Genomic DNA, 24,184 nt, shown 5'->3' with positions numbered 1-24,184 from the left:
AATCCCTGGACTTTCCAATGAGTGTGGACGCCCAAGTCCCTTCATCAGCTCCAGTGCTCACCTAATCTATTTCATCAGACCCCCTTCAACCGTCCATCTCTGGACCCTAAGATACTTGTTAGATCAGATGAGACGACCTCCGAAAACGCTCTAGTAGTTTGGAAAGGGATGATGGTGGCGCCGACTTGATGCAAGTCACGCAGCGGCGGCCAGCCGATTTGACTGCCAAGGACGAGAAAGCCAACTCAAGCGAACTCTATGTGTATGCTATCGGTAACGTTATATCTGCGCTACACCGTTCAATTCGCTTTGCCCTTCTTTCGGATCTGCTTTCGTGTCCTGCCACCCGCTGCGGGTTGTACTTCTACCGCGTCCATCGAAGACGACGCGGCGACGGCTTCTTCCACAGCTGACACGGAAAAGCTCGCAAAGCCACCTGCGATGAATCCGAGTATGGATCCAAATGCCAGAGTCAAGGGGTATGCCTGTGCGAGAGATCATGTGAGAATGCCATGTCAGCCTAGATGATGCCATAGAGAAGATTCGAGACCGACTTGCCTGCCAAGGTCGGTCCCAGTCCAAGGCCATGGGGATGACTCCGCACCAGGTCCCGATGAGGGTTCCATAAACCGGATACACGGTCGCCCGTTCGAGCGACGTTCGAAGACTATAGGGATGAGTTTGACAGTTTAAGCGTGTCCAAACAATCTTTTTCATTTCTTTCTTGATCACTCACTCCAGTTCACAGAACAGCCTGGTCAGTCGATACCGGTCCAGCGTGCCTTTGGCGTACAGGTCGGGAATACCGAGAGCGTCGACTATCGGAAATACTAGCATCATCGAGAGCTGCATAGCCAGGATCAAGGTCAAGGACCATTGTCTGCGCGATCGTGGAGGTCCAGCAGTCAGCGCAAGCTATTGGGGGTGGAATCTACCTAGACTCACGAGTTGGTCGAGACGCCTAGGAGCAACAGCAGTGCTAGAACAAGAGGAACCGCTGCGGCAGTAGCTAGACCGGCAGTTCTTGTGGACTGTTTCGCAACGTGGTCAGACTGATGTTAAGGATCTGTGCCGAAATGTAACAAGGGACACACCTCGAGACGACGAGCGAGATCTTCCCTGACGACCGGTTCGGAATCTTGAGTCGAGGCGGAACCTGCCGCCCTCCTTTCGCTCGATTTGACCACGCTCCACCAGCTCCTCAGATGACCGCTCCACCAGATCATGCAGAACGTCACCCCGATCAATTCGAGCACCATCGTCTTGAAGGGATCGCTCGTGATGGGCGTCAAGAAGGGATGCTCTGGCCTGTCTGCCGAGACCGTCTGCTTGAAACCGCTATTCCCGAGCGCATTTTCATTCCTCCAGAATGCTTCTGATCGAGGCAAGAACCCAAAGCTGAAGAGGAGAAAGGCCGACAGGAGCAGGTGGATGGAAAAGTAGGACGCGAGAGGAAAGGTCGTCAAGGATTTCCGAGATGTCGTCGTCGCAGCCACGAGCTTTCTCCGCAGCGATCGGACCTGAGGGGGGATGATTGAGCTCATTTTGGGAGGCAGATGACGAGCTTCGCCTTTCCCGCCCGGTGTGCGATGTGTTAGTGTGCGATGTGTTTATCGTCTCGGGATCACGAATGTGAGCTATAACCATGCAGGCAGGTCTATCGAGTAAAAGCATGCCTGAAGGTCGAAGCGACCTCGAGGTGACATTTGAGCCGGGCGGTCCGCGCTAGTCGGTCGTTAGGGGTTGAGCTACAGTACTCTAGAGGTATACCGTACCAACATCATCATTATCATCGTCATGTGCACAGGTCGTTCGTTCATCGATATACCTTTGATCAGTCCGGCTCGAGACAAAATAGACCTTTGGGGTACGATCGCACTCGTAGTCGGCCGACGGATCGACGGATCGGGTCCAGCTCAAGGAAGCTTTCGACGGCAGGAGACCGTTCGGGACGTAGGTCAGAAAGCGATCCTCTAGTTGGAGTTCCAAGCAAGCCGCCTGTATACAACTGTCAAGATCAAAATATCATGGGGTACACACCCCTGCAGGTCATTCCTCCGGCGGCAGCCACGCCTTTCGATCCTGCCCCGTACCCTACCGCATTGTCGTTCGACCCATATGCCGACTTGCTATTAGTCGGCTCGTCTTCCGGTACCGTGACTAGCTACTGCAGTGCAGTCTCGCTCGAACGTCATGCGGTGTACTGCGCTCATGGGAGCAAGGGATTCGGAACGTATAGTACCATGCGGATGGGCTTTGGAGCTGGAGAAGTGAGGCAGCTCAAAGTGGTAGACAAGGAGATCTGGAGTTTGACCGAGGGCGGACTAGCAGGAGCGAAGCGGGGAGGTTTGGTCAGATGGACAGTCAGGTATGTTGTAACAGCATCCCGTATACATGATGGTCACTCGATGGCTCATCTTCAACATGTAGCGATCCACTGTTCGCACTACGTACTTTCGACTCGAATCCGCTCAACTCTCACGAGATTGTCGCCGGTGGAACGGGAGCACGCCTGACAATCGTCAATACTTCGCAGGGCAAAGTAGCGAAGAATGTTAGTCGACGAGCTGCGATAACCTTCTAACTGAAAGCTCATCTTCCGCCTATCGGATGAATTTAGGTGGACCAACCTCATTCCTTGTCCCACATCTTCACGCTGCCCAGATCGATCCTCACGGGATCTCCCTCGGGCCTCTTGCAGATCTTGGATCCTCGACAGAATTACCGCCAGGTCTCGGTCCTCTCAGCGCCGAGCTCGCAGACTGGAGGGCTTACCGGCGTAGACGTGCAAGGAGATTTGGTTGCCGCCTGGGGTTGGAACGTACTGTCAGTGATGGCGATGCTCTATGCGCAAACTCTTGAACCTCGTTCCTGATCTGATTCGTATACGCACATCGCTTCATGCCTTGTAGACAAGGTCAACCTACTCCCTCTTCGACCGTTTCACTATACGATCTGCGGACGTCGCGTATGCTGCCGCCTGTAAATTTCGATCAAGGCGTATCTTGGGCCAAACTCGATCCTCACAAGCCGAGCAGTATCGTCGTCGTCAGCTCGTCTGGGTTCATCGACGTCCTAGATACGAACGAGGACGAGAACTCGAGAAGCGATTCGGCCGAGAACGGTATTCAGGCGAGTTCGAGTCTACAGCGATCGCGATAATCTTCACCTAAGGTTAAATACTCTTTACCAAATCAACAGCTCGACATCGATCAATATGTGACAGCCTTGGCAATATCACCACGGGGAGACTACCTTGCCGTCGGTGACTCCCTCGGTCAAGTCCAACTCCTCACTTCGCACGATATATCTGCCGAGTCGGATTTGGTCGGCGTGGATGGCATGCTTCATCTTCCTCCTCTGAATGGTCACGATAACGGGACGAAGGTGGAATGGCCCGACTTGCCGATGCCCGTTCCTGATGTGAAATGGGCCAATCGAACGTTAGTAGGAACTGTCCTTGTTATCGGCCCCGCGATTTAACCGAAAGACTTGGTTCTCGCTCAGTCCTCTAAACGTGATTGGGATGCCGTTCTATGACACACCGCTTCTTTCAAATTTTGCCCCGGCCGACTATGCTACGGCCTCCTCGCCATTATTCAACCCATCAAAACCCATCCCTTCCGCCGTGCTGGCCAACATGCGGATCATCGATGGGGTCGGATATGCTCCTCTACCTAGAGATATGAAGGGCAAACGCAACGTAGTATGCGAAGATAGTAGTGCGAACCTCATCTCTGCCGACTCTGGGCCCCATGGGATCATGGGTCGAGGGAAACTTGCACTACGCAAAGAGAGCGGGCCGAAGTTCCGCAGTGAAAGAAACAGGCGAGGCGCAGCTGAAGTGCTTGACGATGAGGTAAGCTTTACGCGAAGGTGTTTCATGTGAAAGTGTCGACAACTGGCTAACACGACAAGTTCAGGCTTCGGGTTTGACGGGACTGACGAATGGACCATCCATGCCGAAACATTATCGCAAAGTGGAAATCAAATACTCCAAATTTGGTGTCGAAGTGAGTCTGGAGTTCACCAATCGCTTTCGTTCCAGCAGCTGATCCCCTTCACTTAGGACTTTGACTTCGAGTAAGACCCTCAGCCGGAAGAAGTTGCTGGTAGCTGATACTCGAGCTTGTTTCCCAGGTTCTATAATAAGACACAGCATAGCGGTCTCGAGACACACATCTCGAATTCGTACACGAACAGTTTGCTGCAGGCATATCACTACACGTTGCCGTTCAGGGCGTGTGCCAAAGCTCACTTGGCGATAGATTGCCCAAAAGAGCACTGCATGCTCTGCGAGTCGGGTTTCTTGTTCCGTATGCTGGAGGATGCCAAAGGGATCAATTGTCAAGCGAGTAACTTCTCAAGAGCCTTTAGCGCTACTTCGCAGGGTCAGTCCAAATGTTCGCCTCGATATTGGTCCCGTACTGATTTTCGATCATAAAAGCGCATGCCCTTGGCCTGTTTGTCCCAGAAAGCGAGGCCAAGAAGAAGGACTTCGCCGCCTTGATACAGAAATTTAATCGGTGGTTCACAAATACCGTTGCTGCGGAAGACGCGCCAACTGGCCGCAGATCGGACAGCCACCGCAATACTCCACCGAATGGGTCTGGCACGACGAGTTCGCTGATAACTCGAGTTCTAGCATTGAAGGGACGGACGGACAACGCATGCTCTCTCTGCGGCCAATCGGTATTCAAGGAATTCTCAGCACATGTCGTTGACATGCTGTACCCTCGCAAGGTTCGGACAGGCTCTTTCGTCACGTTTGACCATGCCTAACATGCTTGCGTGCAGTCGACAGGCACATCCCTTGGTGACGAAGGCTGCTTTGCCAGTATCTTGCAGAATTCACTCACCCGAGAGACTACAACGAAGACGAATTGCACAAACTGTAGCAGATTGACCACATTCACCAGTCGTCGGCGGTACGGCACTGACATGCTTGGCAACGAGGTTCGAAGGTTCCCACCCGTTCTCTCGATAAACGCCTCCATTATATCGGATGAGCATCTGGAGGTCTGGAGAGATACGCCCTTGGCCCGAAGCAAACATGGACGGAAAAGATTCTTACCAGACGGTGTGCGCATACGCCTCGGGGAAGGAGGGGATGTGCAGGTATACGATGATAACGACAGTAGCCCAAGTCAACCACAAGACATGCGTTATATCGTTAGGGTGAGAAACCGTGTGCAAGAACATTCCGGAGGCATCTTCCGCTTAAAGTCCCCTCTTTGCAATTGCAGGCATTCGTAGCATCGATACAAGAGCACGAGTCCGATGAAGCGCATCTTGTCGCGTTTGTCAGAGGTTCGTCGCGCTTCTTGACATTTCGCTGGCAACGTAGAAGTTAATTGCAGTCCCTCCATAGCACCGAACGATACCGATGCGACCACGTCTCACGATCAACCGAGATGGCTGCTCTTCAACGATTTCCTAGTCAAGGAAGTCAGTGCCGATGAAGCTCTAAGTTGCGCGCCAGCATGGAAGGTTTGTCATTATCCCTCGTTTCCCTTTCCGAAACCCGAGTTGAAAGCTTTCTTGAATCGCAGAGCCCCGCACTCGTTGTGTTGGAACGCATCGGCACCGAAGACGTTTTGGATTTGGAGGGACTACCTAAACAGATTGACCCTACCATCCTCGTTCGGGATTCCTTGATTTCCGGGTAAGCGTCCCCACTCCTTCGAAGGAAATCGTATCCCTCTGACAAGGACTTCATACGAGCAGTCGGCGAAATCGGCAGCAAATCAAGCACACCTGCTTAGATCTCGACGAGATACCGTCACCAGGTACTCTTGTTGCTATCGACGCGGAATTTATCGCATTACAACTTGTAAGTCGCGCATGTTCCCTCACGCTGTGATGAGCTGATACGGAATTGTTCATTCATCATACAGGAAGAGTTAGAAATCCGATCCGACGGCACCAAAAATGTGTTACGACCGACAAAAATGTCGCTGGCGCGAGTTTCGGTTTTGCGAGGCGATGGAGCACGGGAAAGTCTGCCATTCATCGACGATTATATCCATACCAGCGAACCGGTGGTGGATTACCTGACCGAATTCTCTGGCATCAAAGGTCGGTCATTTCGCACGATTATGATGGCGAAACGTGACTAAAAACATTTCACCTGTCTTGGTATAGAGGGAGACCTCAACCCCTCTACGTCTATACACACATTGGTGCCACTCAAAGTCGCATACAAGAAACTGCGAACGCGTAAGTATATTCGACCGATCTCGCGAATTTTTCGCTTATCATCTTCCGATGTACGTAGTTGTCGACCTTGGCTGCGTCTTCGTCGGTCATGGTCTGCCGAAAGACTTCCGAACGATAAGTAAGTTCGCATGGAGGAGCCGTGTTGCGCATCTAACTAATCGTCTTGCGCACCTAGACATTTTCGTTCCTCCAACTCAGGTGATCGACACTGTCGCTATTTTCTATGATCCGTCTCGTCATCGCAGACTTTCCTTGCGATTCTTATCATGGTTCCTTCTCAAGCAAGACATCCAAACTGCGGAACACGACTCAATCGAGGACGCAAGATGTGCGCTACAGCTTTACAAAAAGTATCAAACTTTCGTGCAGGAAAATCGCTTCGAGGACGTATTGGAGGATATCTACGAAGCAGGGCAGAGGCTCGTGAGTACAGATATGGCGTGAAATCTTTCGTCGCCTTGACAAGTGTTGACCGATATGATCCAGGGCTTCAAACCTCCTCAAACGAACGAAGCGGGACCTGCCGTCAGCTCGCCAACCTCACAGGCGCAACGGACGCCAGAGAGACTGTCTAATCGAAGGAACCCGCGAGGTCCTCTGGAAGGGTCCGGGCGGAATACTGTCGGGTCTCCTATGCGGCATCAACGTTATGGAGACAGAGGTTGAGATGATTATGCATAATAACCGTTGTGGCATTAATTCCAAACCGATACACCCATGAGAGCGAAGGGATATATCTAACTATACCAATCAATGGCCTTTTCGAACTTGTGGTCTGGCGATGGGGTTGACCAAAGCGAGTAACCGGCATCCATCATTCCGTCTCGATGCCTTTCTTGAGCACCTGAATTTGCCTCTCGATGCCGCTTCGGCTCGGTCCTCCCAAAGCGTTCCTCTTCTCGACGCTGTTCTCAAAGTTGAAGACGCTTTCGACAACATCCGGCTCGAACTTGTCGCTCAACTCCTTGAATTGTTCGTACGTGATGTCAGACAATTGGATGTTGTTCTTTTCCGCCAGAGCAACCGCTCGACCAGAGATATGGTGAGTCTCCCTGAACGGTACCTGTTAGTTAAAAGGCACAATGTGAGACGGTGATCGCCAGTACGTTTGCATTCTTCCATCATATTCTGTATGGCGCGACTCACCCCCTTGCGAACAAGATAGTCCGCGAGATCGGTTGCCAACATGTCGGCTGTGAGAGCTTCTTGCATCTTTTCCTTGTTGACCTGCTCGCACCGACGATCACGAAATATCAGCTCAATTGTTGTCTCAAGAATGATCCGAGACTCACGCTCATGGTCGCAATAACGCCCTCGGCGATTCGAATACTGGCGCTGACGGTGTCAACGCAGTCAAACAGAGGCTCCTTGTCTTCTTGGAAATCCTTGTTGTAGGTGGAGGGTGTTCCTTTCATAGTCATCATAAAGCCCGCCATCTTAAGAATGAATCACAATCAGCCACCACGGTGCACCATGCCATTGCTCCATGTCGCTCACCTGACCGAAGACACGTCCTGATTTGCCGCGCAACAATTCGAGCGAGTCCTGTGGTTTGGTCTCGCAAATGTAAGTCGCCAGCAGTTGACCGGAGCAAGCTGTAATATAACGCACTGGGTTCTTCTTCTGGGGCATGATCGACGATCCAGTACTATCGGTAACAATCAGCGACGACACGGGTCTTGACCAGATGCGAATCACCTACCTGTATGCGTCACTCAGTTGTACGAACCCGAACTCGGCAGTCGAGTAAATGATCAAGTCTTCAGCCATCTTGCTCATGTGAACCATGAGGAGACTGGCCCATTGCAGGAACTCCATGACAAAGTCTCGATCGGGCACGATGTGCATCGAGTTTTCTCCTATGGTCTGGAAGCCGAGTTCGGCTCGCAAGAACTCCCGATCGAGTCCGTAGGGATTCCCGGCCAGAGCAGCGCCTCCGAGCGGCAGGACCGAAATGCGGGGGATGATTCCGTTGAGACGGTCCAAGTCTGTCAAGAAACCGTGGGCATAGGACAAGAGGAGATGCGACCAACGGACGGGCTGGGCTCGCTGTTTTCGGGTGATCGGTTTCGGCTGTCAGCGCAGTGTCAGAACAGAGGGGTGGGTTTGAATGATCGTACCTGAACGTGAGTGTACCCAGGCATCAGAATATCGACCTCCTTCTCGGCACGGTTCGCCATCACGGCAATGAGGTCTTTGAGATACTGTTTGATGGTCTCGGCTTCGTCCATCTGCGAAACAAGCGTAGCTGATTGTTGAAGCCCTAATTTGTCGGGTTTGATGGCCGAACATTCTGCTCACCAGCCAGATCCTCATGTCGGTCGCAACTTGGTCATTCCTGCTACGACCAGTGTGAAGCTTGCCGCCAATGTCTTTGCCGATGATTTCCGACAGTCGACGCTCGTTCGCCGTATGGATATCCTCGTCATCGGCTTTGATGTCGAACTGTCGATGTGTAGCGTTGTCCTCTTAGCAATATTGCCTGAAAGCCAACAATCCAAATCCGTCCTACGTACCTTTCCGTTCTTCCACTCTTCCTCAACGACTCGCAAGCCCCTTTCAATCTCGGCTTGCTCGTTAGAGGAAACAATCCCAGCCTTCTGCAGGGCTTTAGAGAACGCTATCGAGCCTTTGACGTCTGCGGCATACATCCTCTTGTCGTAAGCCAGTGACTGGTTGTACTGGTGCATCCTGTTCGGCAAGAGGTGAGTATCGGCTGGTGAATTCATGTTTGAGGCCAGATGTTCCTACAATGGGTCGGTAGCTCCGGTAAAGCGTCCACTGTTATCGGTCGCGATTGATCAGTAAAGAAACCGTGATTTCGGCTCGAAATGCACGTACCCCCAGAGTTTCCGCTTGGTAAAGTCGTCCTGGGAAGTCGTCATGGCTAGATATGATTGACTGGAACGATGCTAGATTCGGTCTGGCGTGTATCTGGTGGATCAATAGGTCTTCAGAACGGCCACGACATGCAGATTGAAAAGATAGCAGCAGTAGTAGTTGGATGAAATATGGACGGACGGACTGTCAGGCTCAGGCTCAGGAGCGGGTGCGCGCCCGACCCGACGAACCGCGCTGATCGATGACTCGAGCAAAAATCGAACATCGAGCTCTCGAAAAGACTCGAATTACATCTTGATGTTGGCTACAGTAGTGACAGTCATAGAACCCGTGCGGGTCACAAATCGGCGAGATAGAACATAAATCACACATCGTCGTCCTCCAGCTCGTCTTCCTCCAGCTCGTCCTTCTCCAGCTCGTCCTCCAGCTCGTCTTCCTCCAGCTCGTCCTTCTCCAGCTCGTCCTCCAGCTCGTCCTCCTCTAACTCGTCCTCCTCCGACTCGTCCTTCTCGAGCTCCTCCTTCTCCAGCTCGTCCTTCGATTCATCGAGCCCCGTCTGTGACTTCTGGAGTCGCCTATGTTCCGGCTTTTCGGTTGCAAGACAACCTAGATAAAGGCATATGAGGTCGGTTCTAAGCGAGTCGTGATGGATTAAGGCTCACTCTTCATTCGCTTCGCTTCTTCTTCCAGCTTCTCTGCCCTCTCTGAGAAAACCTTCGCCCTCTCCTCCAAGAACTCCGCATCACTTCTAAACTGGGATGCGTCTGCCTTGCAATCCCTCACCTCAGCTCTGAGATCAGCTGCCTTCGTTTCTAACTGTTCCACCTCGGCTTCGGGGTCCTCTTTTTCTCGTAAAATCGAATCTCATTGACGCCCCACGAGACCCTGCGGGCTTTTCCGGCTTTTGTATTCTTCAGTTGGGTCTCCTGACTGAGTTCACGCTTGCGAGTCCCTTGGTGAGTGAGCTCTACCGGGAAGCTACCAACTGAAGAGGAAGAGCCGGTGTTCGGAGCGGGAGCGAGAGTCGAGGAAGAGCCGGTGCCCGAAGCGGGAACAAGATCCTGATGATCGTTATTGAGCGAGTTCAAGTTTTCGAAATTTGCCGGAAGGCTGCCGATTGAGGAGGCGCCCGTACTCGCAGTGGAGTCAACCACCGCTTCGAGTGCCGTTGACTGAGCGAGTACCGGCCAATTGCGTGCTTGAAGGAGATCACTTGCCGCTTTGATGCGTAATTGCTTCCTCTGCTTGACAAAGGTACAATACTGGCTATAGGCTTGACGGACAGCTTCTTTTGCCGCTTCTAGGTCTCGATCTCGAACCACCCAGGTTACATGGACCTGTGTTGGAAGCGGTCAGGATTTTCGGACAGAAAGAAGGACGAAACGAAACCGACATACCTCGACCTTCCGGCTAGTAAAGAAGCGGTCCGATATCTCGTATGGTACCGATGCAGCCAGAATCTTTTGAACCTGTCTCGGTGACCCTTTCATGCTATAGGTTATGCTCGCCCCTCCTATCTTCTCAGGACTTTTGAGATCGACACCTGTTGTCGGGAAGCATGTCAGGTCAGGGCGCGTCAAGTTTCAGAGTCGGGGGCGTCAAGTATCAGATCGTGGCTGGGATTTAACATACCTTTGAGGCCGATGACGTCTTTCAGAGCAAACAGCTTTTGTAGCTGATCTTGCGGACCATGGAGAGCGAAGTACGCAATGTCTGCGGGCACTCCCCACCGCACACCAGAGATGTCGATACCAGACATCTGGTGCCTTTTGAACGCTTCCGTGACCTCTTCCTTAGGGGTTATGAATGTCGATAAGCGATAGGTAGCTTCTCGCTGGATCGCTGACCAGGATGACGAAATAGCCAACGAGTTACGAATTTCCTGTTTCCTGTCCTCTCTCCCCCAACGGATTCCCATCGATGCCCCCAATCCCCGAACCGCAAGCATTCCCCTCCCGTTCCCACTCGGCGAGGCAGATTCCGATCCCCCCCCCCCCCCCCTTGCCGTGTGCCGTGTGCGTGCCGTGCGCCTTCCCCCTCCCTCCTCGAGATCACGTGAGTTCGCTCCGGGCGGAGACTGACGCGCTCCCTGTTCGTCGAAGGGCAAAGCTGTGCATTCGAGAGCCTGTGGGACGGTATATAATCAGGCGCAGAGTGGACCAGCCGAGCCTTTTCGCCACCTCACTCACCACTCGTCCAATCTCGATTACCACCATCCTCTCCTTTTCCCACCCTCTCTCCCTCCTTTTCCCCCCAAATCGCTCTCAGTCTACACTTTCCTTCACTTTCCAACTGTCGTTCGCCCCATCGCCTGACGACACGCCCGACGCGGATCCCGTATCGACGACAACGGCGAAATACAGAAGAGGATCGGGGAAGAGGCTCGCTTGAGGGGAACTGGCAAGACCTCGCCGTGGCAAGCACACAAGTGTCTCTGCCGGGTGAACCCTCCAGAAGCTCAACGTCAGGCGGATACTCGTCTCTCGGTAGGACCGAAGACGACCGTCTGGGTGCGTTCTCTAGCTGAACGTAGCCGCCTAGTCCACGACCAGATGACCGCGATTCCAGATCATCCCTTTCTCGAGATAGTGCGGGTGATTCCGGTGGAATCCGGCATCTGAGTCTTCATTTTCGACATGAATCGGTGACCCCTGCTGAGATTGCGGACGAGGGCGAGGAAGGGTAACGCTTCTCCCTTGGAGCGCCTTCACCGGGCCCAAGTGGAGAATGACACCTCCGGTAACCATCTGTAGCGGGCGTGGGGGGAGTCTCGCGAGCGGACCAAGGCGAAACGGCGATCGACCACTACAGCCTAAGAAATCTTGCCTTTGCGTCGTGTGAATTGTGCCAGCTGATCCACGATTTTCAACCGTGTTATCCAGAGCTCGATTAGGACCTGGCCAGGGCGACATTTCACAGAGACTCGAAGAGTGCAGTCCGTTGTCAGGTAGGCCAGATAGCTTGTCGCTCAAACTCGATCTTGACCAAAGCTGAAGGCGAAATGTCCATAGACGGCAATCCGGTCCATGCTCCCTTTTGGCGCTCCGTTTCCGATCCTTCGCTCAATTTCCGCCACTCGAGGTTCCCCCTTTCGCCCAACGTCTATCAACTTCTTCAATAGCCCCACAAACTTCTGCCGCGGATCCGAGTCCAACGGATCGATGCCTCCGGCTATTTAATGCGAGGCATCCCTCCTGCGAGCCATCTCGAAAGGTGCACGCTGCTCGTCCGCCAACACAGGCAATGAAGCCTGGACCGACGTGATCATGAAGTGTACGTCCGTGCCAACATCCGAAGTGTTCCCTCCAATCCAACGTTGACATGCATCCATTCGTCCGTTTCTAAGAGTCCTGATCGATGGGACCGAACTCGCACCATCCGCAACCATCGCCATGCGCCACGCTGCGTCAACGGGTCGAGAAGCAGAGGACAATTGTCGGAGTGATCTTCACGAATAAACTGGTTTGTGGTATGCCGGCTGTTCTCTCCCTCCATCTACGTATCGACCGTATCGCTGATCTGAAGATAATGTCAGCTGTTCTACCGTCTAGGAACATTACCGAATTTAAGCGGGCTCGGGAGGGATAGGGGAGGCAATCGTCAAAGGTTTCCCGGGCTCTTCTACTTTTTGCGAATGCAAAATCAAATATGTCATCGCTATCATGTACATTTCTGCCATCGACACATACACAAATTCATGATCAGCAAACTCTTCACATTAATCTCAATCATTCACAACGCACAAGACTGACCTCGACCGATACCAATCACCTGCGCGGAAATTCGATGCCTCCCCAACAGGACCCATCATGTACCTCAATCCCTCTCAATCATCGCGGACTGTTGTGAAGCTGTTCTCGTCACCTCTTCATCAAAGGACAGGCTCTGCTGTCACACTCCCGATCAGGCCCCAAGATGGAATACAGTTACCGTTCGCCTCGACTTCCATGGCAAGTCCTGAGTAACCGTCAAACACGTCCGCCCCGTCGTGCTTGGGATCGCAGCTCTCAGGGATCCGGGAGTTCTTCAATGTTGACTAGGGTAGACGAGCCCAATCTGATACCTGACATGTAGCATGTGATCTGTAGCCCACAAAGTTCATCAACGACCCAACCGGTATCATAGCATGTTTCGCTGTCCCCATCGTCGCCAGGTGCACCCTCGCGATTCGCTACCATGACGTTTACTGAAACTAACCAATCACACACAGGTACACAGGTTGGACGTCGGCTCGCTCAAAGAGGAAATAATAATACCGCATCAAATGCGAATGGCGGAGGCGGTCCTCTTGCGGGGGACAGCTACCGCGCGACGAAGCACTAGCGATAAAAAAAGAAGCCATGCCAAAACGCCAGATCTGAATATGAAACCTCGCTATGAATCCTTCCATGAGGAGTGATCATCGTCAAAACCGCAACACCATCAGTATTGAGCGGCGGTTCAGGACATCCTAGGTATATCATACAGCAGTGGTGTCCATTGCAGCGCATTAAGCTGCCAGGCAATTGTGGGCCCTTATATAGGATAATGTTACGGCCAAGGGCGATAGGTCCTAAGTCGTGAGGCGTAGGGTGCTTAAGGTAGATCGCAGGTAGTTGGGAAAATGGTGCAAGTTTGCTTAGACATTGTCCTAACCAGGTGCGATAAAAGAAGTTCCGATATGCTGTTACGGCGGAAGTCGCTAACGGGTGATTCCTCCTAATTTGTAAGGCGTAGGGTACTTAAGGTAGATCGCAAGTAGTTGGGAGAATGTTGCAGGTTTGCTTAGATGAAGCGGGTTTGGGTAAGGGATACGAATCCAGAGATATATGGATAAGGAAGGTGATGTTATAGCAACGCACGCGTACGCCAGACTCAAGTCGTACCAACTCCGCCGGAGTTATTCAAGGAGCACATCGTATTGTATCACTGTCTATCCTCATGTTAGTATATAGTCTTTCATCTGTTATTACATCCATATACCCTAGCCCTACATTCTACATTACTCCCGGATATGTCCTCACAGGTATACATCGAGCCGGTCTTCCCTGGAGCCTTCTCGACGCCTAACAGGTGATCACTCGGTGTGAGGTACCGGATTCATTCTAAGGTAAAACGATGAAGCGTAGATACTTAGCGACGTCCTGGGGTTTGTAACCTCTCCGCAACACGTCTTGAAGATGTTGTAACAAGTCAGATAGGCGTGTATTGAATGTGATATCGGAACTTGACCTCTAACTATTACAGAGTGTCATATCGGAACTTGACCTCTAACTATTACAGAGCGTCCTCTATTAATTTGGCCAAGTTCCTCTAGCTATTTATACGGAGACGAGTACAAGAAGAGAGTGGCAGAAGCTGAAAAAGACCCAAGAACAATAGAACGGCAAGAGATGGCGAAACTGGAAGAGCGAGATGGCAAACAAACGAATCCTGTTGAGAGTAATTGGATTTGGTAGAGGAGGCGGGCTTGAGTTTGCATTGTCTCTAGGTTCATTGAGTAAGGTTGTCGAGGTCCTGAGTAAGGTTGTTGTGTACCTCGAGGTCCCTGTACCTGTTTGTGATATGTGTCAGGAAGGTTTTGTTGTTTCGGTGAATGGTGGAGGCGAATGGTAGGGACGACCAAATCTACTCCGAGGGAATCGGGTTCGCCTCGTCGAGCCCAACTTAGGTGTATGCTGATGTCCGTGGTACAATCCTGCGTGCCGGTAGCCAACTCACATGATGATCCCGTAACAGATAAGACGACAGAACAGGCTGCAAAGCACTAGCAAAGGTTTTCTTTGCCCCCTTCCATATTAACCTGCAAGCTCTAACAAGGCACATGTGACATTAAAGGTTGCTAAGGGCAGTCTGTGGCCAGAGTGCCTAAAGTTTCAAGATGGATTGTGGTTAGTTGGGTTAATGGAGTAGATAAGGATAAGGAAGCAGGTTTAGAGTGAACACAATGACTAATGCTCAATCACACTTGTGTTGTCTTCATTTGCAGCTGGGTACTTGAGGGAGTCATGTTGTTCAAGCAGCTGTCCCTTGACATCTTGATAAATTATGGTTTTGACTTGCTTCTCAACAGCTACAGAGATTTCTGTAAGAGAAGATTGTATCTTCTGGGCCCATATGGTTGTCATTGATGATAAGCATTGATGTCCATCAATCATTGCTATCAATTGAACTATTACTATATTTGTGTTGTGTGATTTGTTTCATAGTTCCAAGACCATGTGAGCAAAAATTGTTGTTGACTTGTTGACCAGTACACACATGGTCACCAGGTGTTGCTGCTTCATCATTTGGTATGGGGGCATCTGGTGGTAGTAAATTGTGTCTTTGGTTCTCAGGTTTGTGTCGGTCTTTTCCGGCAGTTCAGCTTCTCTTAGTAATGGAGAATTGAAATCCGGCAGTTCAGCTTTTCTTACTGATGGAGAATTGAAACTGTGTTTGGTCCTTTTGTAGTAGTTTCCAGTCCACTCTGGGACCTGGAACAATCTGCTATCAACAAGAGCAATGACGACCACTCCCAGACCGGCGTGGTAATCCGTCAGAAACCATGCATGTTGGGAATAGACATGTGATGATTGGAAATCAACACATGGAGGCAATCTCAGCCATAAAGTGAAGATCAGGAAGCACAAAGGAAGCAGAAGGCATTGACAATCTAGCATGTACTAAAAATTCACCAAACTTGTTCAATCACCAAACAATCAAACTTATCTGACAACCAAACACTGATGTGGTTGGACTTGACCATCATTTGCCCCTTCTCAGAGGTAGTATATAGCAGGCTTCTTGGGTCTGGTTTCCCTTTCCTCTTACATCTTCTACTTTACTTTTATGAAAACCATCAAATTTGCAGTCATTCATACAAGTGTTATCGATCAACATCAACAAGGGAACAGCTACACCATCAGCTTAGGCTGATAAACCACACTGCAGACGCAGATACATGACTGTGGTTGCAAACTTGTGATTCTGGCTGCAAGCTGCAATCACAGTCACACCTCTACACTGGGCTGTCCATGATTAGCATGTCAAAAGAAGCAAATCTTCCAAGAGTATATACTTGTTGTATACAAACAACAGTATTGGTCAATTATGAACAATGATGAGTGCTGCCTGCTAAAGAGTCAAACAGTGTATTATAGTGGCTCAATCAATCGGATCAGGCATTAGGTACTATAAGGTCTGCCAGCAAGCCTGAATAGTAACACACAGGACTAGAAGGTACGGGTAGGGTAATGACGGTATGATGGACGCCTACCTACTACAGGGTACTAGTTAGACATCTTCAAACACATCTCTGAATGAGTCTCTGAATGAGTCTCTGGGTGGGTCTCCAAGAGGGTCTCCAAGAGGGTCTCCAAGAGGGTCTCCAAGAGGGTCTCCAAGAGGGTCTCCAAGAGGGTCTCCAAGAGGGTCTCCAAGAGGGTCTCCAAGAGGGTCTCCAAGAGGGTCTCCGTACAATATGGAATACTACACCACGCGCATGTATGACATGCGTACCGTGGATACCTATAATAGGCGCTGCGCGCGCTGACGCGGCGAGACAGCTGGGAGTACATAGCTTAGTAGTTCTTCATCTCTCCTATGTACATGCCTAGCACTGTCGTAAGAACATCCAAGCATCCCCCTCCTGTTCTTCTCTTTGGCGCCCAGCTTGGATGTTGTTCTGTATGAGGTGTGAGCCTGTTTTTGAGCTAGTAGTAGGCTAAACAACTTTTTTGTTATGGTGGTTGAACCAACTTGTTATTTTGTTGTCAGTCTTGGGTGTTCTTGTCTAGCATAACTCATATTTTTGCTTCATATTGTTCACTCTGTATTGCATATACATGCTGTCAGATAATCATCACATGCCTTCTCTTGAAGATTAGCATGCTATGATATTGTAGGTGATGCTCAAGATGCAACCTTGAGCACAAAGGGTCAACATGTATTCTGACTGCAGTAGCACATTTGTGAGTGGAAGCACACTTATGTAGCTGGTGTCGTGAATCAACAACTAGATCCACCAAGGTTAGTTACTTGATGTACTTAGGCAATAGTAATGGTGTGTCACTAGTGCTGATCTTGTCTTGTTGTGAAGATGAATCAATGTTGCTTGTCAAGATAAAAGTAAAGTAGTATGTGAGAGGGGAAAAGGAAATCAGGCCAAACTGGCCTCCTGTATATACTACTCTGATGGTAGACTCTATGGCTCCACAACCCCTTGAAACCTGTACATTCTACAGGATTCCCTGTGAATTGTACAAAATACAATGTACAATGTACATTCTACAAAATGAGGCTTTGTGATTGAGATTGCAGCTTTGATGATGTCATCACCTGTGGTATCATATCATCTCAATCTTCAACAGCTGGGACCACACTTTTGTGATTGGAGTCGCATATATTGGTGATATGAAGGCACACATTATGACTGAGGCTGCCAATTTGCAACTGGAGTTGCAATTTCATTGGGAAGACTTGCTCAACAGAATAGTTTATATAGCAGACCATTTAGGTCTGAAATCTCTTTCCCCTCTCATGTACTACTTCACTTTTATGCAAGCAACATTCATTTATCTTCACAACAAGACAAGATTAGTACTGGTAATGCATCATTACTATTGCCAGATCTATCAAGTGACCGGCCTTGGTGGATCTAGTTGTTACTTTACAACACCTGTCTTATAGGACTTGTGACAATCTTGGGTGAAAAGACCGTTAGGCCACATGGGGATGCCATTGCGCCTGAGCTTTAGCAAAATTCCCTTTTGGTACTGCAAATCTCATGGTGAGTCCGTGCCGCTCCCTTCTATCTTGAGATTGTGGCAGCTTGCTCTTGTTCCGTTCGATTGAGCGTCGTTGAATTGTTCTCATTGACACGGTCAAGCTCGTCCTCTTCATCCCGCAACAAGGACCGCCCGGTACGTATTGTTCAAATTGTTCAGCTGGGGTTTACCATGGTCATCATTGTTGTTGATACACTCGACCAACAATTTGCTGAAGCGTTTGCCAGCTTGAATCCTCTCGGATAGCCGCACTGCGGGTTGAGGTGTAGGCTTTGAATCCTGAGAGGAGCAGGTGTCAGCAAGCAAAGGGGGGTAAGCGTGTTGTCTATTGAAAGAGAAGATCCCTCGCTCTGTGCTTAGGGGAAAAAGACCCCCTTATCGCTTCTTTGTTACTTCACCTTTCGCTTATGCGGCTAGCCCTGCCGTGACACAATCCTCTCATAGATCTGACGCCTTGCGTTGATCACGGTTGCTCCAACTGTTGTGTCAAGAACAAAGGGCCAAGGTGTTCCTGGCCAATATCATCACCAAGACTCATCCGTATGGCAACGCTGTTAACCCTTTTACTGTTCCCAAGGCGACCACATTTGTCAGGTCCACCAAGTTGGTCGGCGCTGCTGCTACCAATTTAGGATTAAACCAGGCAACCTCCTCTTCTCCCCCCTAGTCAACCATCCCAACAACCCTCTTGAATCCCATGCAGTGCACCATCCTCTTCCTTGGTCTTGTTAGACACCAAAGAGGCAGTCAGGAGAGAGAGATGATGATGCATGCTAATTATGTACAAGTGTGAGGGGGTAGGGAGAACTGTATGCTGATGTAGGTCTTGCAGGAGCGCATGCAATGTCACGTGACACACCTCCCGAATGCAACTCTTGCTGGTGGTACTTTTTGGGAATGTTGTTGTAATGTAGGACTGGTACCTCTGTGATATGAATTGGGAGCCGCCTCAACATCTCTCCTCCCCCCTGGGCTTCTTGTTGCCCCTCAGCCTGCTCTCGCAGTGACTTCTTCCATTGCTCAGCTGGTGGAGGACAACAACTCTGGTGCTCACAAGAGGGGCACCAGTGACAAGACAGGGCAGAAGACGCATGGCTGGTCAGAGAAGGGAGCAAAGCCGGTTGGCATTCCACCCCCGCCCCCTCCGTTGTTGCCGCCAACATTGCCCTCATTGCCGCTTCGTCCACTTCCAACGTTGTCATCGCCTCGTGTTCCCCTGGCTAGCTATGCCAAAAGCCACAATGGGTTGAGCTTTGCCAAGGTTGACAACGTCCACAATAGCCACAACAATTTGCTGAGTGGAGCCAAGTGTCACAGGGCGTGACCGAACGGCAGCATGGGATAGACGCGCATTTAGGTCATCGGCCCGGATCGGGCAACACTCAGCGGATCCGCACGAAGTCAACAAAAGAAAACCGCGACTTCGTGTGTTCGACCGTCTATTGTTTGCCTGAAAGAGCGACCGACGGACGACAGCCTTTTGTTCTCGAACAAAGAAGACAAGCACGAAGTCGGGCGAACTCGGTAAACAATAGCGGATTCGGTGCGAGTAACGCGAGTACGTAGTTAGCATATAACGGAGCGCGAATCGTAGAGAAGTCGTGCGAGTCTGTTGTACTTCTATACGATTCAAGCGCAGTTATTACATTCGACATACGCCTATACCTTAGTTATACTACGGAGACGTACTAGGAGAGGTTACACTATCACCGACGAACTCACTATCGTTAGTACAGTGTCGCAACTTCACACGAACTCGAGAAAGACCGTGAGACATCGTAGTCACGTGATCCGACTTCGCTTGCATCTAGAAACCTGTGACTCGCCACGTAGTCGCGACGGAAGTAAATACGCGGAAGCAACCCCTTAGACGATTTTCGAGGACGCCCGTAACACCAAGGCCGGTGCGGACTTGGCAGTTCTGGCTGGTATCGCTGCAGGTTCCGGTGAGGAATTGAATGTTCTCGGTTGGGTCACTGCGGCGTGCAAGGATTCAAACGTTCCCGCTCCGGTGGTCGCGGAGGAGGTGCAGGACTCGAGCGTGGAGAATGTCGAGAACATTGGCCATGTTGGGGACCTCGCTGAGAATGTTCGCAACATTGGGTCACATCCGTCCCGACCGTCTCCTTCCCAACTGTCCCAACCGACTCCATCCCGACCTTCTTGACCAACCCCGGTCTAACTGTCTCTGCTGTCTTAAGCCTCTCCCTCTCGAGCTTCTCAACCGTCCCAATTGTCCCGACCGTTCCAACAACTGCATCGTTGTCATCTTCCGCTTGGTATGGCCTCAAACAGGTTGAAGGTGAGCCTGGAGATGGCAAAGGATGTAACGGAACTGAGAATCACTCTGGAAGCATGGAGGCATATCTGGAGGCATGTCAAGACATACAGAGAGATATAATCACGTACATATGGAAAGACGGAGGCATAATAGGAAAGACGGAGATATATCTGGATGGACGGAGATTTATCTGGATAGATGGAGATATGGTAGGATGATATATTGGATGACTGGAAGGATGGACAGTCCTATTAATACACTTCCGTTTGGCTGTGACTTGTACATTTGCCACCAAATGGCATTCCCCTTATGAGTATATATATAGGACATTTCAAGGGAGGTTGTAGGGTATCTCTCTGGGTTATTCTCTTCACCTTTTGACATCCTCACATTGAGCATACAACCTAGCCCCCAGGCGCTCTACACCATACATCTTCCACAACAAGTCTTTGGTTATTGACTTTCACCTTCATCAACAAGCATCAACGCTATTGACTCAGTCAAGGTCCTTTTGGTAAGATAGGTCTAGCTAACTCATCTTCACAATCATGTAGGTATAACTTGAGACAGGCTTATCAAGTGATCTAGGATTGGATAATGACCAAGCACAGACCAGGTAAATACTATAGCTCGTGATCTACTAATCCTTCTCTTGCTATTCTTTTGCAATTACAGGCTTATAGATATCGCACTCGCTACAAAGGAGGTGGAGTATTGACGCGGCTGGGCTGCTCCACCTGCTTGTTGGGCACTCCATGGGTCTGCTTGCCATGTCTGAGCTTGTACCCCGTTTGTGATTTCGGGTGATGGTTCCCGGAGAGATTTGGGTGATGGTCCGGGACAGATTTGGGTGATGATTCCGGTGATTTCTCCCAAGCCAAGCACCATTTGACCAAAACCCATGGCTGTACTTGGGGGCGGTAAAGATGGCGGCTGACCTGCAAGGAGGATGGTCTCTTTGCCCGACCTAAGATTACAGGTTGCTGAGGGTAGCACCTCCATAAAGACGTTGCTGCCTGCACCAGCATGCCCCAAGAAGTATTGTCTCTTGAGACCATTCTAAAAAGTACTGTGCAGGAAAGATGAACGTAAGTCTATGACTGGGGAAATAGAACGTGAATATCACACGAGACCAACCTTGAGCCTGGTGGCATTCGCCTCAGCTTTATTGTGGCTTGCAAGCCGCTATGTAACCACCCAGCTCTTGCATTTTGCGTGACATCCGTCATTACATCTAGATGTCTACCCATACCTTGCCTCATTCCTGCATCCCGCCAGCCTGTCTGGATGACCCCCTCGGTTCTCGCTCCCAACTGCGGCTACCAGTACTAATGCACGCTCACTATTGATGTAGACGTCCCCAAACTTTTTGGATCAAGGCGTTCTGCTGAGATGCTTCAAACCAGGTCCTGGAAATGGGTGAGGTTTCCACAGTGGAAAGGACCTTCTTGTTGTCTTATCAGGAGGTCTCTTCAAGATAACATTGCAGGACTGGGGAATGTAACAGTAGAAATATAATATAACAATGGATGTCAACTGTTTCAAGGTGTTAGTTAGACATCTACAAGAACATCTCCTAAAGGATTGCTGGGAGGGTCTCTGAGAGGGTCTCTGAGCAACTCACTGAGGTGATGTCTAATTGAGTTTGCATGTCATGCAATACCTATAATAGCTTCCCCAAGCAGACTGCCGGTGATGTTGATGTCCGTCAACGGCCGCAGTCATGCTTACAAGATTCTTTTGTGACATACTTGCTTGTGTTGTGTGGTCTTGAATCACGAATCTAATCTGATCCTGCAAACTTGACTGTTCCGCTTTATAACAAGAACATGTCAATGGGGCAGCAGTGTTTGCGTTGCTGGCACAACATGGCTCTCTGATTCGTGAGCCTACATTCAGTTTGACGGGACCTGATGTCCAGGGTGATGTCTAGTCTGGTGTGCAAGGTGGTGTTTTACATATGTTCTGTGAAGCTCGCTTGAATGTCATTCCTCCAGCTATTGTACCAAATAAGCGGGTTTCTATGTTCCCGCTTTGACATTGGAGAAGACAGATGCAAATGGAGAGGTTGAACAGCACACATTGTGTCACAAGGTTTGACAAGGAGCGGTGTCATGGGATTGCAAGATTACTGTGGATTTTGTACCAGGATGACAGACTATGGAGCAGCCAACACATTGTGGAAGACTGTCTGAAGTCGTCTTAGAGGAACCCTGATTGACGTGGATGCACAATCCACAATGAACCACAACTGCCATTGTTGCATACCAGTATGTGATGACAACTTGTCAACATGTGGAAGCAATCTCAACCACAAAGCAGGAAGCAAAGTACTGACAGATTGAAGCAGAGCATGGAACATGCTAGAAGGAATGGTTTTGCTACTGAGGCAAACCTAGACACTTTTGCCATTGGGTGGCAAATCTGAGAGGTTATTGCCACCAATAGCAAAACAGCCTCAAGACGTAATTGGAGACGTAATCACGGTTGGTTGGTGAACAATTCATAAACCAGTCATGGCAAAGTTATGACTCAACCCATTTGCCACCACTTTTGTCACCATTTCCTCTTTCCAGAAAAGTATATATAGCAGACCATTTGGGTCTGAAGTCTCTTTCCCCTCTCATGTACTACTTTATTCTTATGCAAGCAACCAGGCAATCAGATACATAGTCACTCACACAAGTGATAGCAGTGATCTCTCGTCTCCTTCTTTGTCATTGCCATGATATTTGTCAGTGCTACCAAAGGCAGTCTTGAACCATTTGTAAAAAGGAGCTGGCAGAGGTCCTACATCAGCCTCGACTCAGGCAGCCTCGACTTGATTGGCAACAGAGATGACCTTGTCAATTTCTTGGAAGATCTTGGTGGTTTGTCAAGTTCAGTTGGCAAGGGCAGGGCGTCAGACAGCGCTTTGATATTGTCGATATGCGCGGCCTGTAACTGACCCGTCGGCAATCTCACAAGGTCCTGCTGGCCCCCAACTTCTCCTTTGCCTCCTTCAAATCCTAACACCATCAAAAGAACCAGTTACACCATCAGCTTAGGCTGATATCACAACAGCCATTAATGCACACATTGTTGGGAATCTCTTGCTGATACTCCTGGTGTCTTTTCGTTGCTGATACCCCTGGTGCTGTTCAAATGCTGATATCCCTGATGTCATTAGCGGAGTCTTTCAAGGCAAGGAAGGACCTATCAAACCACGGCAGGGCTTGGCTACCTGTGTTGATAGCAACAGCTATGGGCAAGGAGGACAAGTGTAAGATGGATGGAAGGTAATGTCAAAGATTGGCATGATATGACAATACTGTTAGGTTGCCAGCAACCTGTGGGTTCTCCGGGACTTGCGTAGGGTAGTAGGTAGATAAATGAGTGTGATAGCAGATGAATTACATATTACAATAGTGATCGTAGTAGTTAGACATTACCTATCGTACCATATAAGTACCTGCTCCGCCGGAGTTGCTGGCGGAACACCCGTTCGGATGTACGTGATAGTCATACCGCGGATGGCTATAACAAATACTCCTTGATCGGATTGAATCTCACTGTCTGTCCTGATCCAACAGCTTGTATGTTCAGACTGGCGGATTGTTCTTGCAACAGGAAAATATCACATCACTGTGCTTGGGGGCTGAATTAGGTGAGCGCCAAACACTTTCAGCAAGCTCCACTCTTCCCGGTCAGCTTTGGCATGAGTTTGATCTGACTGGGAGATTGTGGTTCACTATAGCCGGTTGACGCTTTCATGCTCTCCATGAGGCAAAACCAGGAGGAGATATTGCGGGGAGCGTTGGCCGCTTGTCAAAAGGTTGGAGCCGCCTCCTGATCAGCCGGTCAAGCCAAGGTCAGGATAAAGTACTGATGATCAGCCGCTCAATCATTGCAGGTTGTTATCACCTGCTGAAGACATATGCCACGCTCAAATCTTGTTTTGGTCCCGCAGAAGATAACACCTACTGGTAGAGACTTTGCAGGTTGGCAGGCCCAATCATTCGGGTGTCGGTTCCAGTTGCAGGAATGAAATTTGAGATCGCCAACAAAAAAGGACCGTGTGGAAGGACTTTGCTGTACCCACAATAAACCTAAATGC

General features: G+C 50.0%; 5 protein-coding genes across 5 annotated transcripts; 2 read left to right on the top strand and 3 right to left on the bottom strand.

The window, feature by feature from the left end:
- Window positions 1–252: 252 nt before the first annotated feature.
- Window positions 253–1,639, bottom strand: HD553DRAFT_336649 (GPI biosynthesis protein family Pig-F-domain-containing protein). Its single transcript, XM_046182246.1, has 5 exons — window positions 1,095–1,639; window positions 946–1,031; window positions 737–880; window positions 559–667; window positions 253–485 (listed from the first exon to the last, which is right to left on the bottom strand). The coding sequence occupies exons 1-5, from the start codon at window positions 1,542–1,544 to the stop codon at window positions 300–302; spliced, it is 975 nt and encodes a 324-aa protein (XP_046034592.1). The 5' UTR covers window positions 1,545–1,639; the 3' UTR covers window positions 253–299.
- Window positions 1,640–6,861, top strand: HD553DRAFT_316217 (ubiquitin carboxyl-terminal hydrolase-domain-containing protein). Its single transcript, XM_046180590.1, has 19 exons — window positions 1,640–2,368; window positions 2,431–2,554; window positions 2,621–2,826; window positions 2,913–3,132; window positions 3,202–3,443; window positions 3,508–3,859; window positions 3,924–4,013; window positions 4,070–4,083; window positions 4,141–4,391; window positions 4,448–4,743; window positions 4,798–5,178; window positions 5,247–5,310; window positions 5,372–5,490; window positions 5,553–5,665; window positions 5,728–5,833; window positions 5,898–6,078; window positions 6,145–6,219; window positions 6,278–6,337; window positions 6,395–6,861. The coding sequence occupies exons 1-19, from the start codon at window positions 2,028–2,030 to the stop codon at window positions 6,661–6,663; spliced, it is 3,504 nt and encodes a 1,167-aa protein (XP_046034591.1). The 5' UTR covers window positions 1,640–2,027; the 3' UTR covers window positions 6,664–6,861.
- Window positions 6,862–9,230, bottom strand: HD553DRAFT_316212 (L-Aspartase-like protein). Its single transcript, XM_046180589.1, has 11 exons — window positions 9,061–9,230; window positions 8,971–9,000; window positions 8,736–8,910; window positions 8,521–8,664; window positions 8,340–8,450; window positions 7,922–8,268; window positions 7,831–7,867; window positions 7,717–7,764; window positions 7,512–7,655; window positions 7,366–7,446; window positions 6,862–7,282 (listed from the first exon to the last, which is right to left on the bottom strand). The coding sequence occupies exons 1-11, from the start codon at window positions 9,102–9,104 to the stop codon at window positions 7,034–7,036; spliced, it is 1,410 nt and encodes a 469-aa protein (XP_046034590.1). The 5' UTR covers window positions 9,105–9,230; the 3' UTR covers window positions 6,862–7,033.
- Window positions 9,231–9,614: 384 nt separating this feature from the next.
- Window positions 9,615–11,043, bottom strand: HD553DRAFT_90111 (uncharacterized protein). The gene is made up of 4 exons (XM_046184576.1): window positions 10,693–11,043; window positions 10,458–10,603; window positions 9,723–10,397; window positions 9,615–9,646 (listed from the first exon to the last, which is right to left on the bottom strand). Exons 1-3 carry the CDS (start codon window positions 11,006–11,008, stop codon window positions 9,873–9,875), a joined length of 987 nt encoding a protein of 328 aa, XP_046034589.1. The 5' UTR covers window positions 11,009–11,043; the 3' UTR covers window positions 9,615–9,646; window positions 9,723–9,872.
- A 5,921-nt stretch (window positions 11,044–16,964) lies between these two features.
- Window positions 16,965–19,974, top strand: HD553DRAFT_325697 (uncharacterized protein; the record flags this gene model as incomplete). The annotated part of the gene is made up of 6 exons (XM_046181636.1): window positions 16,965–16,991; window positions 17,040–17,049; window positions 17,744–17,809; window positions 18,299–18,414; window positions 18,832–19,105; window positions 19,748–19,974. The coding sequence occupies 6 exons, from the start codon at window positions 16,965–16,967 to the stop codon at window positions 19,972–19,974; spliced, it is 720 nt and encodes a 239-aa protein (XP_046034588.1).
- Window positions 19,975–24,184: the final 4,210 nt, after the last annotated feature.

Source organism: Filobasidium floriforme, assembly GCF_021052385.1.
Source record: "Filobasidium floriforme strain CBS 6241 chromosome Unknown HD553scaffold_19, whole genome shotgun sequence".
NCBI classification, from domain to species: Eukaryota; Fungi; Basidiomycota; class Tremellomycetes; order Filobasidiales; family Filobasidiaceae; genus Filobasidium; species Filobasidium floriforme.
This window is presented reverse-complemented; position numbering and strand designations above follow the sequence as displayed.

Excerpts from the sequence above, each read along its gene's own strand:
- HD553DRAFT_316212 (XM_046180589.1), bottom strand. The coding sequence starts at position 9,104 with ATGACGACTTCCCAGGACGACTTTACCAAGCGGAAACTCTGGGG. Across the intron at positions 8,665-8,735 it reads AAGAGTGGAAGAACGGAAAG|TTCGACATCAAAGCCGATGA; the intron begins GTACGTAGGACG and ends ACACATCGACAG. Across the intron at positions 8,269-8,339 it reads CTGGGTACACTCACGTTCAG|CGAGCCCAGCCCGTCCGTTG; the intron begins GTACGATCATTC and ends ACCCGAAAACAG.
- HD553DRAFT_316217 (XM_046180590.1), top strand. The coding sequence starts at position 2,028 with ATGGGGTACACACCCCTGCAGGTCATTCCTCCGGCGGCAGCCACGCCT. Across the intron at positions 4,744-4,797 it reads ACATGCTGTACCCTCGCAAG|TCGACAGGCACATCCCTTGG; the intron begins GTTCGGACAGGC and ends GCTTGCGTGCAG. Across the intron at positions 5,179-5,246 it reads ACATGCGTTATATCGTTAGG|GCATTCGTAGCATCGATACA; the intron begins GTGAGAAACCGT and ends TTGCAATTGCAG.
- HD553DRAFT_90111 (XM_046184576.1), bottom strand. The coding sequence starts at position 11,008 with ATGCTTGCGGTTCGGGGATTGGGGGCATCGATGGGAATCCGTTGGGGG. Across the intron at positions 10,604-10,692 it reads AGACGTCATCGGCCTCAAAG|GTGTCGATCTCAAAAGTCCT; the intron begins GTATGTTAAATC and ends TCCCGACAACAG. Across the intron at positions 10,398-10,457 it reads TTACTAGCCGGAAGGTCGAG|GTCCATGTAACCTGGGTGGT; the intron begins GTATGTCGGTTT and ends CTTCCAACACAG.
- HD553DRAFT_336649 (XM_046182246.1), bottom strand. The coding sequence starts at position 1,544 with ATGAGCTCAATCATCCCCCCTCAGGTCCGATCGCTGCGGAGAAAGCTC. Across the intron at positions 1,032-1,094 it reads ATCTCGCTCGTCGTCTCGAG|TCCACAAGAACTGCCGGTCT; the intron begins GTGTGTCCCTTG and ends GTTGCGAAACAG. Across the intron at positions 881-945 it reads CTAGGCGTCTCGACCAACTC|ACAATGGTCCTTGACCTTGA; the intron begins GTGAGTCTAGGT and ends ACGATCGCGCAG.